Source organism: Marasmius oreades, chromosome 7 (genome assembly GCF_018924745.1).
Source record: "Marasmius oreades isolate 03SP1 chromosome 7, whole genome shotgun sequence".
Taxonomy (NCBI): Eukaryota; Fungi; Basidiomycota; class Agaricomycetes; order Agaricales; family Marasmiaceae; genus Marasmius; species Marasmius oreades.
This window is the reverse complement of record NC_057329.1, coordinates 2898712-2917256: the sequence shown is the minus strand read 5'-3', so window position 1 is coordinate 2917256 and position 18545 is coordinate 2898712. Positions and strand designations below refer to the sequence as shown.

Below are 18545 nucleotides of genomic sequence, written 5' to 3'. Positions count from 1 at the left end.
CGCATTTGCACTATCTCATCCACTTATGAGTTCAATTCGTTCATGGGGGTTGTGTTAACTTAGTTTCGGTGAAATGGCCATACAAGCTACACTTTGTTGGCTCACGTTGACAAAAACGTGGTCACTCGAGGATTTCTGGCCGCGAACTTCGACACTCGCCTCGGTCTTGAACAGGGATGCCCTCTTTGTCTTCTTAGCCGTATCCGGTGCGTAGACCCAATGGAAGATACTATCCGGCTGTCCCATACTTTTTTAGGAACGTTGACTTCGATCATCGTCAGCACGTATAGAAGTGGACTAGCGGCTATCTTTGTCTTCCCGTGAGTTCAAACGTTTACTGTGCAGCTTGGCTTCATGGTTGACGACTGACTGCCTTGACGGTCTCATAGTGTTTTTATTTCAATTATGTCTTGTGCGGTTTGTCGTCACTAGGGTTCAGTATTTCTTTGGTTATTCAACCTGACAGTTGACAGGGATGCCGTCTCATTCTTCACATATACAGGTTGGGAGGGCAAGATACTTCAGCTGAACCGAACGATGTGGTATTAACGACAGTGCTAGCTATCAGTAGTAGCACATGGGATACGCGGACGCATGATGTTGGGGCATGAGTAAAATATGAATCTCTACAATTAAGTTGTCCTTTACGTAGCGAACTTGTAAATTCAAACTTATGTAGAACATACGGTATCTAATCTAATTCCTGTATTTTTTGGTAGGGATCCGTTTTAGACTGCAGTGATAAAAGAAAGGGTTTGATATCAGCTCTGCGTCTCCCTTTTCTCTCGTTCCATTCCGAAGTCGTGGTCAAAATAGTCCGCGCCTAGGCCAATCAGATTCAGAATCTTTGCCTTGGCATCCCTCCAGGATAATGGTATGTCATGAAGCGAGTAGGCATCAACGTCGATGCCCTTCGACACAGCATATTCATCTAAGAGCCTGACAAACTTCGCACCTCGAGGCGAAATAAAGTCCGACGCAGGGTCGAGTTCGCTTTCCTCGTGGATAATTTCTGTCACGGATGCGGCCAGACTGGGTATAAGGTCCACACGTAAGTCGTCTTGCATTCGGGTCAACCAATTTTCTATATCATCGAGGATGGTAAGACTCCAGTGTCGAACTGGACGAGAGGGGTGTTTCCAAAGCTCTCGGCATACAACGAGGATTGGGTTCATGTCGAAGAGAGTGATTCGACCATCGGCGCAATACTGCTTCATAGATGTGATGATCTGATAAAGAAGTTCATTCTGGAGTTCAGGAATGAGGCCTAGAGTAAGGATTAGAGGAGGAATCATGAAGGAATCATGGAGGAATCACGAGCCGACTTACCTTCTCCTACGAAATCCATGATTGCTAAATTCCAAAACGAGCCAAGAGCATCGCTGATACCCCTCCGTCCCTCAGCAGAGCTGTTTACCTGACGAAGAAACAGCTCCGCGAGGAAACGTCCTATATCTGGGTCCCAGGAGGAGTTTCTGAAGAAATTATAATAGATCACATCTCGCGACGTTTCGTCAGGTTGCCCGGTCGCACTGGCAACCAGTTGTGTGGGGAGGCCCTGTAGACAGTAGAAAATATGGTTGGCCATGACCGTGCTGTCGCTAAAGGTCTCGATCATCCATTTGAGTCCCCTAAGAAGGTACTCTCTGGGGTTGAGACTACTGGGGAAATGATTTCGAATGAGGTGAAGATCGCTCGATGCCCAGCTGGAATATTCCATCATGTCCTTCTTGAAACAAGAAAACAGAACCCGGCCAACTCGGTAATTGAGCCACGCCTGTGGTGACTTGTAGGGACAAATATAGACTTTGTCCGAGAAAACGATCGAGGACGATATTAGAAGGTAATAGCCGGGAAGAATGGTCGTGATAAAGAGGATAAACACACTGATTGCGATCGCGAATGATGCCAGACTTGCGACGATAAAATCGAGAGACCAAAGCAGATCAAGAAGCCCAATGAAAAACAATATCAATGCGAGCTGCAGAATGAGCGGGAGGGAGGAGAGTAGTGTCAGAACGCCCCATCTTTCCAGACTCTCATATCGGATCTGACGCAACTCCAGAGTCTCCTTCGGTGATGCAGATGGGGTGTCCCTCCGATGTTCTCGGATCCACTGTTTGCACAATATTCCGAGCATTACTGTGGAAAGGGAGAGGATAAGACTGAGGAACCAAACTGAGTTGATTCGCACAGCAAAGAATGGGGCAGCAAACGAGCCGTTCGGGCGGGTGTGAACGGCGGCGAATATCGTGTTGTTGATATTCTGGTCAAGCTTCTGAGAAATCTCCCTGAGGACACGGACTGTGTCATCAGCAGGGTCGTCTCGGAGCCAGCGGTATGATTCGATCGTGAAGGCCGTTACAGTCGCAGAAAACAAGCCCGCCTATTTGAAGAAAGATGAGGTTGGCAGCCTACATGTCAGAGAGAGGAGACGTACGAAAACGAGGAGAGTGTCGATATCCTCTTTCCACCCTCGACACATTTCGTCGTCGTAATTGTCCACGCGTTTCAAACACTCCTCCCAAGGGTCTCCACGACGCCGTGGGGCAAAACGGTAAGGGTCACCTTCCTTCCACATGCGAGGCTATGAAACCAGAGTTGAACACCGAAGCCATCGATGAAGGAAACATATCCTACCGGTTGCTCGCCAACGTCTTCGCCGTTCTTGTCTTTGAATCTCATACCACTTTTTGTTGACCGAAAAGAGTTTCTGTGGTTTATTCCATTTATTCCGTTCCTTGTGCTCCCGGCGGCCCTTACATGCGTATGGGAGCCATCCTCGTCACTGAATAACGAGGCCATAAAGACCGTAGATGTGGGGAAGGAACAGTAGGAAGTGGGAGATCTATCGCGACCTGGAGCATCGTTATATGGATCCTTCGCTTAAATTAGCACCTTATGTTTACACGCTGCATCTCGGAAACTGCGTACGTGCTTGATCAGTGTAGAACGGCAATGAAACATGCATGATTAACTTACTTCAATGACGAAGCTTGAATAATAAAGGATGATCCTTTGTCTGTGTATCGGAAGCGTTAGTCGCCTGATGCCTGTTTACCGGAAACGCAATAGTCACAGAGGTTGCCGCAATCATGAAATGAAGGTAAAAGCTTGAGCTTCCAGTCCGTAGACGGATTTAATGTTGAATGTGCGCCTATCAAAGATCGTCAGACTTCGAATCAAGGCCGTTCATAACCTGAGCGCAGAGATTAGCAGGTTCTAGAAAATAAGCTGGCACCAGCTCGGGAGTCGTGAGGATGAACCACGGCGCCTTGTGGTCAGGGACTCCGCGCTGCACATCCGAGGAACAGCTTGTTCTTGATGCCCAATGCTGTGTGTGACCACAGCGAGGAAAGAGATTAATCATACCCCCGAGAAGTAAACAAATAAGGAATCGTATGTGTTGCACGGGAATGGATTAGCGACCTGACATCCAATTCGTAAGATAAACAACGTCTAACTTCCCAGTCGCTTAGCTTCAATATGTCGCTGGTGGAATTCCAAGTCAGAATCCGAAATGGTCGTTATTTGGAACCCTGGGGGGCGTATTTGTTCATGGCCGCCGATCTCCTAACCGAGACGATATGGACACGTAAAAGTAAGTGACACCTGAAACGCTTCATGTTGTTAGTTGTAGACATACAATTCCGTAGAATTACTACGAATCACAACGTACGGAAACCTTTCAACTCGCGTCTTCACCAGCATCTTCGTCCAGGTCATCCTCCGATTCATCTTTTCCCCTGTTAGACATTTTCCTCTTCACTCGGGTCTTCTTCCCATTCGTACGAATTGACCCTGCACTTTTCACTGCCTGTTCAATTTCATTCGTCCAGACTTCCAGATTGTCCACGTCAGAGCGCGAAGTTTCCGGATGGAAGTCACTGCGTGCGGACACATCAGAGTCAGGGACATCTTTGGAAGAAGCTGCATCCTGGATGACATGTTTCCTCGCAGCAGCGGTTCCTCCGGGAACGTGTTCCGAGGACAATCGATTCAGAACATCTATTTCCTTCTTCCATACATCCCAGTTCCCCGTGTTCTCCTCATGGCTGGGAGTTTCAAGAACGAGGGGTATGTCTTGAACTCGAGGATCAATGAGGATGTGGCGGAAAGTCTGGAGCTTAAGGTGGCCCCTGTGCCAGGAGTGTGTTAGAGAGGGTACAAACCAGGGATAAACATAGGCTTACATTCCGATATTGTCATGCCTGTCTTTGTTTGACCCACATGGGGTCTTTGAGTCGTTAAGATGCATTCCCCGAAGGTAGTTGAGCCCCACATCGGTATCGAACTTATGCACTGTAGATTTTGAGACAAGACGTGAAGGAAGTTCACAAGTATACTCACTCATTGTGCTGGAACAACGAAGGAAGTGAGTTAACGTTCATGCTGGTATGGAAGGAGTGAGAGTTAACAGCGCTTACTCCCAACCTTCTTTCGTACGAACGTCATATCCCTGCGAAAAGTTTATATCAACCCAGGCCGGGTAAAAAAAGAATTACGATCCGCTTACTGCAGCAAACATATGACCTTTGTAGAAGAAGACAAGTCGACATGTGAACGGAAATCAGAGAGAAAAGAAGGCATACAAGTATCCAGGCATACGCCAACTCTCGCCTTGTCCTCGACTTGGTCGATAATTTGCCCGAGGTGCGCAAAATCACCCCCAATTACATTTCCAGCACCAGCCTAAAAACACGCGAATCATCAGCCAGTCGAGAACAAGAAGCCGCTGTTCCTTACCATATTCTCTATAACTGCAATAACCTTAGATCCAGGAGTATCCTTATGCACACGATTTATGCTTTCGGCGATGTGCGTTATTGAAGTCGAAACAGGTACTAAGCCTAACGTTGAACCTGGGCTGAACAGAAAATGCGTCAATACCGCCTCTCACCTGTTCCAAGGCCACAGCTTACTGAAAGTTATACAGTAACAATCCTAACTGGTCGCATCGTTTCAGGTCATCGAGAAAGCATTCGTACGATTTTTCACGTTTATCCCTAAAGGAAGATGAGTGCCCTCGCAGACTAAGTCAGTGAACAATATGCATACTGATCTGGATTCCCTAAATTAATGAGATAACTGCCGTGCGGAAGAATGTGTTTGGGATCGTAGGATAACTGCTTCATCCGTTCCTTGAATAGCAAGATGCTACTGTCGGTCAGAGGAGGTGAAACCCATTTTCGCTGGGATTTGAGGAACAATGCGAAGGAATTTGCCCTGAAAAAATTGTCAATGAATATTTTTCATAGGAACGTATGCTTGTTTGGAGCGTACCCTATTTTTGCGGCGTTCAGCACGCTATTCTCCACTCCTCCAGCAGCAGACACATGAGCTCCGACTTTCCAAAGTGAAGCAGTTCGAATCGGTAAACTTTGAAGATCAATTTCTTTTGACGCTTTCGAAGTTTTCCGTTTGCCTCCTGCCTTTGTTAACGTACTACTCGTACTCGCAGTCACGGCGACTAGAGGAACGCGATGAATATGAATTTCAGCGTGAAATCAGGCAAAGACAATCACCATGTTCTGTAGAAGCTATAGATATGGCCTCCACGAGATCGTCCTCCGGGCCAGTTACTCTGACCTTTTTTGTAGCTCTCGTTGATAGACCTTTTACCGCCGTAATGCTAGCTCTGCGCATCCGTTTAGCGTTACGGGCCATGTTCCGGAGTTGGAAATTTCTGAGGTTGCGGGATAGAGAACAACACCAGAGTCCAATATGGAATGAAGGATAGTTCATCAGCTAGCCGGCAGGTGCCGCAACACGACTCCTTGAGAACGCGTTCTTTCTACTTCAAATTTCACGGCGCGTTTTTTATGAATTGAAGCAGTGAAGCAGATATTTTGTTGAAATAGGGAGGTAGTTAAGGTAATTACAAAAGAGAGAAAATCACTACCGGGCGCTAATAAGGGGTCGGAGACGGGCAAGAGGCTTGTGATAGCACTAACAACGTTAGCAACACCTACCGTTAGGGAGGTTTGTGAGGCGGAATTGGAGCGAAAGCTTGAACAGAGAAAGAGGGTTTTTTCGATCCTTTGCATTTTCTGTACTAGTTGATAACTCAGTGACCGATGTTAGAACGAAGAGATAAAAGACAGTGCACCTTCAGCTTCGACCCAACCCATTCTCCTTGAGACCTCCGTCGCCTTCAGATAACTAAACCTCGTGGCTGAAAAGAAGAAGAAAAGGGGATTTAAGGACATCGACCTATCCAGCATTCATGAGAACTGGAGACGGGGAGGCCTTGGTATGATGTTTCAATTTTTTCCATCACGAAGACGTGCCACCAAAGAAGGTGAAGCGAATTGTCGCAAGCAAAATCGGTGGTGCCCAAACCCGAATATCGTTTTCTGTAGATCTTACATCCCATGGCGAACCTTTGGTCATGGTAATCACGACCAGGGCTAGATTGAACGGGCTGCGAGATTGAGAATCTTAATTTTAGTTGAAGGTTTCCTCCTGGACAAATCTACGGACATAGCCTAGCGAGCATTCGAGTCAATGGTGGTGGATGGTTTTGTGTCCTCTTGGGTGGTTTCGTTGGAGTTGGGGCTCGGGATCATGGATGGATGTCATTTTTCCTTCATCGTTGGAGAACTTCGTTAAAGATGTCCGCCCAGTCGTGAGTTTGGAGTATTTGGAAAAGCATGGGACTCTGGCTAGAACAGCATGAGCTGTTGTGCATTTCTCCGTCTTAGTCGAATGTGCGTCAAGGTAGAACCGATGGTTGGCCATTTGGCGAGATGTTGAGATGAACGCTGATGAACAGCCTATGATTTATTCCCATGACCTCTCCATGCCAATGGGTTCCAAAGTTTCAAAGAGGCAATTTTGAGGGTTGCCAACTCATCTCGATCGAAACGTTTGACCGACCTGGTTTATGTTTTAGGAAATTTGAAGATGCGCTCTTGAAGTTGGTCACCTGGCCCTCGCATACTCATTGATAACCGAGCACATATATACATGGCGGTCATAGTCACTGCAATGGAATACGAGGTGTAAACATGAAGACGAAATTCAGCTCCTACAGACTCGCAAGATGGAATAGAGTGAGTATGCGTGAGAATCATGTTTCACCCGACGTCATTTCTGACCGCGTTAACACGGGTCCCAAACGACGATTCACAAGCTTCATGTTCCTCTGCTATCTCGTGCTGAGACCGCTATGGGCATATGCACCTCTTGCTTTCGTGCGAAACGCAGACGTAGAGTTCGAAACTTGACATCAACTTCTGACTCAAGGTCAAAACTCGGCTTCGACGATGAACGGCGACCTCTTCTAGGGGCTGCAGCTGAGGCTAACGCCCGAGAGAGGTATTACGAATACGAAACGAGATGGGCGAACACTATTCAGGCTTTGCAGAGGGGCAAGATACCGTCTGAGAAACAACTGAATCGGGCGTTGAGATGTAGTTTGAAGTTGCTGGATGCTATTGGCGTGAACAGGGATTACGAAGGAGGGATGAGTGAACAAGGCAGGAGATTATTCGTGGACTTGAGAGAAATGGTTGAAGCGATAATGATATGGGGAATAGAGAAGAATTGCAAGTGATACATCTTATTCACGTTGCTTCTCCTCTAAATGGTTGCTATTAGACGACTCCAAACTTCAGACCATCGTTCATAAAGTTCGCCTTCTATCTCAAGCGCAGGAAAAACCAGAGAACGATTATGTGTCGATAATACGCCTCCTTCTCACCTCCACGGCCTTTCGTATGCTCGCAACCAACCTACTGTTACTCTTCACCAGGCATATCACCAATAGGGTCTCTTCCGTCGCTCAGAACGTGGAAACAGCTGCCGAAAATATCGAGAATGTCGTGCATGGAGTAGAGAACGCGATTGAACAAGTTGACACGGTTGTGCATGGCGTGGATACATTAGCGGAGGGCTTCGAAGCAGCTGCGCAGACTACCCTAGAAGCTACAGCTCTTGCTGTTGATGGACAGCCGCAGGATGCTATGAGAGCTTTTGGTGAAGGGGCAGATCGAGTTTCCAAGGGTATTGATGAACTGGCCTCGGACAGAAGGCCAGATAAAGGCAAAACAAGGCAGTCAAACGAGCTCAGTGAGTCTGAAAGGCGACAGGTAGTCATTGAAACTTTGAGAGAGGTAAGTTTCTTTGCTTCCTTCTGGAGTCGAGTTACACTATTCAACAATTTACTTCGCATTTCTCATAGATTTTGTTAGTGGCACACGTCGACCGCCCCGAACATATCGCGGCCGTACGCTCCATCTTGACGCTCGGTGAAGATTTCATCAAAGATGCTACACCGAACTCGCCTACTGTTACAGTCGACCCGCCATCCGAGTCACGAGTAGAGATATCTCCAGATCTACCTCCATCCTTGCGAATATTTTCTGTCCCCTCTTCTTCACCAACCCGCCCCTGTCCTAAGGCCGCCGATCAGCTTCTCGCAACCACGATATCGGACCTGAAAGCTCTTCTTCAGCGACTGGCCGGAGGAAAGTCATTTGATGGAGTAGTTGAAGCGTTCAGACAAGTCATTGAGGACATAGAGGAAGATCGGACTCGGACAGATGAAGATGCGGAGACTGACGCAAATGTTCTGCCAGAACACTTGCATCACGAAGGATTCACACAGGATGGAAACTCGGATGTTAACCTGATCAAGTCGTCCATCGCTGTCCTGAAACAAGCTTTCGATAATCCAGCTTACATAGAAGATGTGACGAAAGATGGGAAATCAGCATTCACGAAGGATTTGGATGGTTTAATGGAGCGTTGGGCGGTCGCAGCGCAGGAAACACACCAACACGTCTCCGATAGCGATATGAACCCAACCTCAAGCCCGCTTCCTCTACCGCAACGGCAGCGCAAACACCTGCACACCTTCATCATCGAATTGTCATCTTTCATTACCTCTCTAGAGAATGACAAACCCACCAGACGGCTGATTGATACTTTCAAACTACTCGAAACTGACTTCCTGGATTACTTTTCAGAAAAATCTGTCTTAGATTTGGGCTCGTCAGCAGCGCACTTGGGATCTCATCATCTTCGTTTTATCACCGACATTATTGGGCATGTTCTGCCCCGAATCATCGGTAGAGCCCTTTCGCCCTCTTCCTCATCCTCTGCTTTTGCTCTGCCGCTTCCGCTTCCACGTCTAGAACTGAAGATGCCTTCGCTCGAGACTGTCGTTGACCTGCGCGGGATGGTGGTGAATGTCGATGTCGAGAAACGGGTATCAAAGCGATGGTGGGAATTTTGGGATAGACCAGTTGAGGAAGAGGAAGAGTATTGGTGGGGCGATCGAAGCAGACGATCTTCCGCACGAAGGGCAAGCTGGAGCGAGTCACCATTGGAAAATTCGATGTACTCGACGTTTACACCATCATCTTCTGTTACTGATGGGGGTGATGTGAGGGAGGACAATTGGTTTGCGGATTTCCTGACACCCCGAAGTGTTTCTGTGAAGAGATCGGAGGAGGTTGTGATTGATTTCAGTCGTGAGGTTGATGTTGCTGACGAGGAGAATGAAAGGACGCCCTTGGTCGATTCTTCTCCGACGAGGAAGAGATATGACAGGCAAAGGTGTATTGCAACGTCGACTTCAACGTCAAGTCGAGCCCATGTGAAGATGGATGGCCTGTTTGTCGGCCTCCCTAATCTATCTCCCCAATGTCGAAAGATGCGGATTGTCTCGTTTGAGAATATCGCGTACTATGTGAACTACACCTTGTGGTGGCTACTTGGCTATCGGGACGAGGGTGTTTTAGACCTGGATGTTGCTCTCACCGACTCTGGGAACGGAGAGGAAGGTGGGGTGGTTGATATGGACATTGAAGTCAACCTCGGTTCTGCAAACCAAAAGACAGAAAGAGGTTTCAAGATACACTCCCTTGTTCTCACCCTTCCCCGGAGTATACATATTGGCGCCTTGTGTACGTCCAACAGACATCCGCTCCTCACTTCTTGCGTTCTGGACCCTCTCGTCATACCACTTGCTCAGCGTGTCGCGAGAGTCGAGACGGAGCGTGTTGCTGGAGAAACGCTTCGGTCAATCTTGGAGGAGGGAGGGAATAGGATCTTGGACTTGATGGGCACATTCAAGGGCAATGAGGGGGGTGAGGATGATAAGGGAAGGTGGTGGAAGTTGCTTGTGGGTTCGAGTTCTCCCCTGCAAGAAGAAGAAGAACGAGATGCTGGCAGCGCTCCAACTAGGACCGACGTCGATGTCAGTTTGACCGGCGTTGACATCAAGGTTTCTGAGGAGAATACGACGACGTCTGGGTCTGGATCCGTCTCTCCTCAGCTTGAAATCGCTGTTGGCCTCACGCCTCAGATCATTCCGTCAGAAGCGGAACCTCACGCTCCGGTACCAGTTGGTAGAGTCGCTGAGAATGTTGCGGAGGAGGTTGTTGCGCAGTCGTCTTCTAAAGTGGTTGAGGATGCCGCGATAGTAACTGGAACTGTGAGGGGGATTCTGAAAGGTGTCAACGGGACTGGGAGGAAGAGACGTCAGGTTCGGTATAAGGAGGACGAAACTGAGGGACCCAAGGAACCTCAAATGGACAGAGAGTGGGGAGGTTGGAGGAGTGACGTGTTCGACTGGTAGCTCTTTAATTTTTTTTCGGGGCTTTTCGTGCCTTCTTTTCCTTTTCTTTGTAGGTTATTTGGGTGACTTTCTACTCTGTTCTTTCCGTCCGTAAGTCTGACACACACGGATATTCTATCTAACGCAAGGGATACACGGGAGTCGTGTAGAGTTTTTGATACATGTCTTTGGTTACATGTCTTTGGTTACTGTACAATACCCAGAAGAACAAGCGAAGGATGTAAGTTTGTATGGTACTATGTACTTCCGATAATCACATGATTTCACCCATCCGCGGGCGCCTAAGTAGATCCCCAAGGAGACGGTATTGGGGAATGTGGATCTGGCGCCAAACGATGTTCCGGTACGGCCGTCGCGCCATCGCGCATCAAGTCTTTCAACTCCCAACTTCATATCTTTGTGCCTTTGTGCTGGTCCTACACGGATTTGTGCAACCTTAGCATGCCTGCCCCAAACAGTCCCTGCAACTGCATGTTCAAGCTGGTGGTTAACGTCCGAAGGGCGTCAATCTGGCCTAATTCGGATGAGTACCCGCGCAAAGGAACGACGTCCACAAGGTGCGTTTGAATCTGTTCCTAAGCTCTACGATAACTGACATATGTCTTTCAGACTTACTGTGGCCGCGTGATGCTGATTTGAGAATATGAATAAGATTAACGCTCTCAACCTAGGTAAGCAAGTAACGGACTGTCTAAGTCCGAGTCAAAGGCAGTTCAAGAGACTCGACATATGTATGTAGGCACCCGCATAAGAATCAAGCCGCGATCCGTGATCTGAGTATGCATACTCAGCCTGTTGCGACGAAGGGATTCACCAGCGTAACTAGATCACGGAACGGGCATTGTTGACCGGGAAGATCGTTGATGTTTATCATTAAAATGGACGCCCATCACGCGGAAACGTCGGTGACATCCAGCGCCAATTCATTCGATTCGAACCACGTTTGTCAGCTAAAAACAGGACAGGGACCATGTTGGTTTACTCTTACCGATTCTCCCCTTTCACCAGCCTTTTTCTAACGCCATGTTTCAACACACACTCCTTTGTCTCGCGTTCATTTCTGTCGCTACACAGTCATTTGTTATTGCTCATGGTGGCCACGGTCACAAAATTCGCCGTCGTTACTTCCAAGATTGGTCCCAACCTCACGATCACTCGGTAAACAAACTCTTCAAGCGTGGTGGGGATGGTGCTCAGTATCCGGAAGTTGGTTCGTCAGGCAAGTACACGTCAGTTCTCGGCGGTCAAGGACACCATTTGATTTTTTTTTGGTTTGTTTCTGTTCACTAGACTGGGCAGCAAAATACCCTCCTGCGAATGGCAAAACCCCAGACCAGAGTTTGACCCCGAAGGAATGGCTGGATGCATTAAATGTTGCCGTTGCAGCTGGAACCATTCCTGCTGTTGATAGGACAACCATTCCCCGGAACAGTGCTGGGGACGTTACGGGAGCACCAGTCTACCCAAAAAACCAGGATCCTACAGGGCCAGGCATTTGCTCCGCAACGTATCAATGCCGCGCTGCGGACGATGTTTGGGATGGTCCCGATGGTACTTTCGCTATCAGCTTCGATGACGGTCCTCTACCTGTGAGTTTCAAACTTTCTGATGATCACTTGTTCCTAATCCCTCGCATTTGAAGTCTACGAGTATTCTCGTCGATTTCCTAAAACAGAATAACGAGATAGCAACGCATTTCATGATCGGTGCCAATGTCCGCAACAACCCGCAGCGGTTCCTCGACGTTTTCAACTATGGTGGCGATTGTGCTGTTCATACATGGTCACATCCGTACATGACATCTTTGTCCAACGAAGATATTGTTGCTGAGGTATGTATCCAAGAATCACGACCCCTCTTGTGATACAATTTTGATATTCATGTTTATCGGCAGCTTGGTTGGACAATGCAAATCATCCATGATTCTACCGGAGGAAAAGTACCAAAAATGTGGAGACCTCCCACTGGCGACGCTGACGTTCGAGTCAGAGCTATTGCTAAAGAGGTATTCGGGTTGAAAACCGTGATCTGGAATCGAGAGTACGTCGTCTCTTTTCATTCTTCATTGGATCAGTGAAGTGACTTACTCTGACTGCTGCGTAGCTCCGCTGATTGGAGAATCAGTCTTGGACAACAGACGTTGGATGGTGTCAATTCTGACATGGATAAATGGCTCACAGGTCAGAATGTCTCTTAGTAGCAGGTCTTTTCCAACGTTCTAACCAGTTCCGTAGGCCCGAAAACACCAGGTCTCGTTGTCCTGGAACACGAGCTGACAAACCTAACGGTACAGGGATTCACGGGGAACTACCCTAAGATCAAGAGCAACGGGTGGAACACGAAATCCCTCGCCCAGCTTTTCGGTGATGCCTACCAGAACGTTAATGGTGATCAGGTTACTCCCGCCAGTGTAAACCATCAAGCAAGTGGGAACGCCCTTTTGAATACCACCTCCGATTCCGTTAGCTCGACTACTACCACGTCCCAAACAATGTATGTACTTTCAAACTCGTGCAGTCTCTCGCAGTCGACTGATTTTTGCTCCGTTCCTTTAGTTCGAGCGTTGCGACGTCGACCCCGCGAACCGCGACTGTGACAACGTCTAGTTCATCCGGTACGAGCACTTCGAGTTCTAGCAACAAAACCAACTCCAACTCGGCACTTCCATCCAATATGTTCTCGCAATGGTTCGCTGCGATATTTGCCTCGACTCTTATTATCTCTCTTTCATAGTGTGCGGTTCTTTTAGGGCTCTTTTCTCATTGTCATAACGATCTCTTGATTTTACAGAACTGAATATGTTTGTCGTTTCCTTTAATTTGGGACTTTTGTGTCAACGCTTTTAGTATGATCTACGAATCTTGTTTCATTAGTTTGTATGTATCTCCAAAGATAACGAGAATACCTACCGCGCTTTTCGAACCGAGAATGACAGGGCTAATGCTGCATTGTATACTCTACCGATCGACCGTATCCGTTCGACGCCGTTGTGACTATCGAACCCGTTAAAAAAGACCATTTCGGCTCAGCGCACCGAGAAGCCGCCATTGCCTCTGACCAGGGTAAAGGGCGTGGTTGCGACTCACCTGTGTTCCAACTTCCACTGACGGCACTCTGCACCACGATACCTCGTCCATCCAAGTCCCTTCTTGAAGACATCACTAATGTCGACGCTCTCCGAGCCGTTATGTTCGTGGAAACGAGACATGGGAAAAAACCTCTGTTCATATTCTATTCTTATCGGTTTGTTTTAGCCTTATCTCAGCCCTGCGGGTAGAGGGAGCTTATCTCGGCCTTGCTTATCTGCCAGCTCAAATTCCCTCCTATTTCTCTTAATCTTTCGCCCTTATCTACGCAAGGTGAAATTGAAAATTGGCTATGCATCTCCTACCCCGAGAGGCCGAGAAACTACTCCTTCACCAGGCGGGGCATCTCGCTCAGAAGAGATTGGCTCGCGGCGTCAAGTTGAACGCGATCGAGAGTGTATCATTGATTGCTAGCGTGCTTCAGGTGCGTTGACTTGAAGGCTCTACTTGATACAATGATAGGGGTACCTCAACATACTTTAAACAGGAAAGAATCCGAGATGGCAAAAATAGCGTTGCTGAATTGATGCAACATGGGAAAAACATATTGGGAATGCGACACGTACTTCCTGGTGTTCCAGAGATAGTGAAGGAAGTTCAGGTGGAAGGAACATTTGAGGATGGGTGAGTTTAGTTTGCTCGAATTACCCTTTTTACGAAAATTTGACCGACTTGTGGAATACAGCGTCTTTCTGGTAACAGTCCACTCTCCAATTTGCACCGACTCGGGAAATATCGCTGCAGCCCTATATGGCTCATTTCTACCATTTCCATCCGAAGATCTCTTCCCTATACCACCGCCTCTCCCAGCTCACCAACAACCTGGAGCAATCATTCTCTCGCCGAGTCAGTCAACTATAACTATCAACGTAGGCAGACATCGGACAAAATTACGTGTAACGAACAACGGTGACCGCCCGATCCAAGTCGGCTCACATTACCATTTCATCGAAACTAACGCCGCTCTATCTTTTGATCGAATAAAGGCCTATGGAAAGAGACTTGACATTCCGTCCGGAACGGCAGTTCGTTTCGAGCCCGGAGAAACAAAGAGCGTTGTCCTGGTTGATATTGCTGGGAAGCGTGTCATATCGGGTGGTAATAGCATTGCAAGTGGGTGGGTAATCGATCTATTGGATGGGTTGACTGGGAAGATGAGAGAAGATGATATCATGAGGAGAATAATAGAAGGAAACTTTGGACATGCTTCCGAGCCGGGGGCGTTGGAGGTTACTGAGGATACCACTATGGGCAGGGAAGCCTATGTTGCGATGTATGGTCCAACAACTGGCGATCGAGTGAGACTTGGAGATACATGTCTCTGGATTGAGGTGGAAAATGATTGGGTGAGTCAAGGATCGTCGCTAGCGAGGTCCTTTTTTTGGGCTAATACACCGGTTTCGCAGACTATTCATGGAGACGAGGTCAAGTTCGGTGGTGGTGAGTTATATTCCAATCATTCTTGCTCGTTGGTCTAACCCTATTCTCTAGGGAAAACAATACGAGAGGGAATGGGCCAATCAACCAACCGTTCCTGCGGAGAAGCCCTTGACGTTGTCATCGTCAATGCACTCATCATCAACTGGTCGGGAATCTACAAAGCAGACATCGGGATCAAAAACGGTCTCATCGTTGCTATCGGTAAATCCGGCAACCCAGATACCCAAGCTGCGGTTCACCCTTCCCTCGTCATTGGTTCTTCCACGGATGTCATCTCCGCTTCAGGGCTTATCGTCACGCCGGGAGGTATAGATGCCCACGTTCATTTTATCTGTCCGCAACTTATCCCGGAAGCGGTGGCGAGCGGTGTCACGACGTTATTAGGAGGTGGAAATGGACCTACTGCTGGGACTTGTGCCACTACGTGTTGTTGTGGGGAGAGAGGGATCAGGGAGATGATTGATGTTGCGGAGGAGGCGGGGTGGCCTCTTAACTGTGGATTTACGGGTAAGGGGAATGATTCTGGGGGTAAGTAGGCTCTTTTTTTTCGTTGTTCATCTCAAACTCTGACTCGTTCTCAAGGCAAAGCACTCGAAGAAACCATCAAAGCCGGCGCTATTGGGCTCAAGCTACACGAAGATTGGGGTACGACCCCTGCAGCGATTAGGAACTGTTTGGACGTCGCGGAGAAGTATGATGTTCAAGTCAATATCCATACAGACACCCTGAACGAAAGCGGTTTTGTTGAGAGTATGTTCTTTATTGGAACTCTTGTCTTCCCAAGACTAACGGAGATTACCAATTTCAATAGCTACAATAGCAGCCTTTGAGAACCGAACGATCCATACTTACCATTCTGAAGGTGCTGGTGGAGGCCATGCACCCGATATCATCACTGTTTGTGGACAAGAAAATGTTCTCCCGAGTTCAACGAATCCCACGAGGCCATTTGCGCGGAATACCTTGGACGAGCATCTCGATGTAGGTTTCCTTGAAGTACAATGTCCAGGCCGGGAAAATGCTCAGTGAATTCTTTTCCAGATGCTTATGGTATGCCATCACCTTTCGTCCTCGTTGCCCGAGGACATTGCATTCGCAGAGTCGAGAATCAGGGCTGAAACTATCGCGGCTGAGGATGTGCTACAGGATATGGGTGCCATTAGCATGATCAGTAGCGATAGTCAGGCCATGGGGAGGGTTGGTGAGGTATGTACTTGTCTTTCACGCTTCTATTTTGAAAGGATTTCTAAATCAGCCTTATTTGATAGGTGATAAGTAGAACTTGGCGTACGGCTGACCGTATGCGGGGTACCCGTGGACCGTTGGTTGAATTTGGTGATGAACCAGTGTACGACCAGGAGAGGGGAGGAAAGGATAATGCAAGAGTAAAGAGATATGTGGCGAAGTATACCGTCAATCCGTAAGATCATCCTTTTCCATTTGTCACCTCGTCCCTTTACTGACGCTACCGCGGGCGACCAGTGCGATAACACACGGTATCTCTCACCTCGTGGGTTCTGTGGAGGCAGGGAAACTTGCGGATCTCGTTCTTTGGAAACCAGAGAACTTTGGTGCAAAGCCGGAGGTTGTTGTCAAGGGTGGATGCATCATTTGGGCACAGGTTAGTATTCAATTATTGGCCTTCTATCTTCGAATCATGACGAAACGAAAATCAACAGATGGGCGAAGCCAATGCATCCATACCTACCGTGCAACCGGTCTATGGGAAACCCATGTTCAACCCTAGATCCGTTTCTGTGACCTTCGTCTCACAAGCCTCGCTACCCGTTCTGATTGCTCTCCCTGTCCACGGCAGGAAGAGGAGATACGAGGCCGTCAAGAATTGTCGAAAAGTTAAGAAGAGTGATATGAAATGGAACAATGTAATACCGAAGGTTGAAGTGGACCCGGAGAAGTATGAGGTGAAAGTTGATGGAGAATTGGTGAGTGGGGAACCCGGCGAAGTTCTGGAAAAGGCGGCGGAGGTCGTGCCGTTGGGAAGAGCGTATAATCTGTTCTAAGGAGCCGGGGAAGGATTTACATGTGTGCTTATGTTCCATTTTTTGATTTGGTGTTCGGGTTACGGGTGGACGGACAGCTTTGTTCATGTATTTTAGTGTCTCGACATCATCTTCCTGCTTGGTTCCCGGCTGCACCGTCTTGTCTTGTTTTTCCATGAAATATATTCTATACTACTTCATCCGGTGTAGCTATTTCCTACGCTACCTCGACTGTGACGTTGCCGGCGCACGCGAATTGCATGATGATGGGCGAGAATGGGGGAAACGACGAAGTTTTCCGAGGTTGATGAAACCAGATCTCTTCGATCAAGGACCTGAACATCCGTGGTGTTTGAGAAAGGTTGATAGTCATAGCTGCTGGTTGTTCCGGGCATTATCAGCAGCCCTATCTTCTAGGCCAAGAGAGATCGCGTTGCGGCACCACCAATTTCCAAAACACCAGCCCTGCATCTCGGTATATTGCGTCTTCCACGGATTGATGCCTCTTCGAGGTAAACAGCGTCGTCGGATTGACATGTTTTGACAGTGAGCAGAAGCAGGAACTTGTTGCCTTTGTGGTGAGTTGCGCTTGCGTGTCTTTGAGATTTGTGAGGTCTTCGTCAAGTCTTAGTATGACATCGGATACGGTCGGGGCGCCGGTGCCGGTGAGGCGTGCATCTCAGCGACTCTGAATTTGAAGAGCTTGATAGGTATGACTTCCTCTTGCTGAGCTGGCTGATGCATGGCGTCCGCATCGTTGTTGACTTGTTTCCACGATTCACGAAGCCGCAAGCCCGTACGCCAACGCCTGCTGGGGCCGTTTTAAAGGTCTTCTCTCCCTTCAAACTCGTCTATGCCTTCTTGTTCTCCTTCCTAACATCTCCAGCTCCTTCAAGCCCGGCGGAGGTCAAAATCAGTTGGCATACGAAGGAGTAGGGCGGAGGGTTGGCGAAAGGACGCGATCGCTTCACGTTGTTCTAAATTTGAAGGGCGGCAAAAGGCAGAAGGAACCTATTATTAATAAGTACAATGGAGCAAGCGAAATAGCGAACTCTTTCGATCCGTGCGGCCTTCTCACGCCACGTACAGCCCCCTCGGACCGCTCATGATCACGCTCAAGCTTCCTCTCTCACTTGCACTGGACGGTAAACTGCACCTATTGAGTAATTTTTTCTACAGAGATCAATGAGTTTTTTTTTTGACATTCGTTACCTGCAGGGATAGGGAACGCTGGAGAGAGAATCACATCCAGCCTATGTTGATAACTGCACACTGTTGGGCGCGCCCAACGCCGCAAACGGCGGCACATAAGTTATGTACACTCTGGCATCTGTTGTCTGATATCTATCCTAGGTCCAGCCCCTCTTCATTGCAGATAATCCTCTGAGTCTCTTAGACTACTAAACTTATGTCCGAGTCGCGTATTCAGAA

General features: G+C 48.1%; 5 protein-coding genes across 6 annotated transcripts; 3 read left to right on the top strand and 2 right to left on the bottom strand.

Moving 5' to 3' along the window:
* Positions 1 to 761: 761 nt before the first annotated feature.
* Positions 762 to 2805, bottom strand: E1B28_011677 (uncharacterized protein; the record flags this gene model as incomplete). The annotated part of the gene is made up of 4 exons (XM_043156735.1): positions 762 to 1267; positions 1330 to 2386; positions 2441 to 2587; positions 2641 to 2805. The coding sequence occupies 4 exons, from the start codon at positions 2803 to 2805 to the stop codon at positions 762 to 764; spliced, it is 1875 nt and encodes a 624-aa protein (XP_043006530.1).
* An 883-nt stretch (positions 2806 to 3688) lies between these two features.
* E1B28_011676 (uncharacterized protein) lies at positions 3689 to 5745 on the bottom strand (the record flags this gene model as incomplete). The annotated part of the gene is made up of 11 exons (XM_043156734.1): positions 3689 to 4139; positions 4194 to 4302; positions 4351 to 4358; positions 4428 to 4459; positions 4517 to 4533; positions 4593 to 4692; positions 4747 to 4867; positions 4923 to 5006; positions 5059 to 5226; positions 5284 to 5470; positions 5526 to 5745. 11 exons carry the CDS (start codon positions 5743 to 5745, stop codon positions 3689 to 3691), a joined length of 1497 nt encoding a protein of 498 aa, XP_043006529.1.
* Positions 5746 to 7040: 1295 nt separating this feature from the next.
* E1B28_011675 (uncharacterized protein) lies at positions 7041 to 10858 on the top strand. Its single transcript, XM_043156733.1, has 3 exons — positions 7041 to 7550; positions 7603 to 8117; positions 8186 to 10858. The coding sequence occupies exons 1-3, from the start codon at positions 7172 to 7174 to the stop codon at positions 10586 to 10588; spliced, it is 3297 nt and encodes a 1098-aa protein (XP_043006528.1). The 5' UTR covers positions 7041 to 7171; the 3' UTR covers positions 10589 to 10858.
* Positions 10859 to 10957: 99 nt separating this feature from the next.
* E1B28_011674 (uncharacterized protein) lies at positions 10958 to 13526 on the top strand. 2 transcript variants are annotated; one of them, XM_043156732.1, is made up of 9 exons: positions 10958 to 11145; positions 11198 to 11259; positions 11328 to 11807; positions 11879 to 12177; positions 12231 to 12419; positions 12483 to 12628; positions 12692 to 12768; positions 12823 to 13081; positions 13144 to 13526. In XM_043156732.1, exons 3-9 carry the CDS (start codon positions 11612 to 11614, stop codon positions 13319 to 13321), a joined length of 1344 nt encoding a protein of 447 aa, XP_043006527.1. In that variant the 5' UTR covers positions 10958 to 11145; positions 11198 to 11259; positions 11328 to 11611; the 3' UTR covers positions 13322 to 13526. The 2 variants fall into 2 exon arrangements, with proteins under 2 accessions (XP_043006527.1, XP_043006526.1); XM_043156731.1 differs by lacking the exons at positions 10958 to 11145; positions 11198 to 11259 and having other exon boundaries at positions 11560 to 11807; positions 13144 to 13322; positions 13379 to 13526.
* A 125-nt stretch (positions 13527 to 13651) lies between these two features.
* On the top strand, positions 13652 to 17313 carry E1B28_011673 (uncharacterized protein). The gene is made up of 11 exons (XM_043156730.1): positions 13652 to 14098; positions 14162 to 14298; positions 14360 to 15020; positions 15081 to 15114; positions 15166 to 15642; positions 15697 to 15864; positions 15926 to 16095; positions 16156 to 16320; positions 16383 to 16534; positions 16597 to 16735; positions 16794 to 17313. The coding sequence occupies exons 1-11, from the start codon at positions 13967 to 13969 to the stop codon at positions 17133 to 17135; spliced, it is 2577 nt and encodes an 858-aa protein (XP_043006525.1). The 5' UTR covers positions 13652 to 13966; the 3' UTR covers positions 17136 to 17313.
* Positions 17314 to 18545: the final 1232 nt, after the last annotated feature.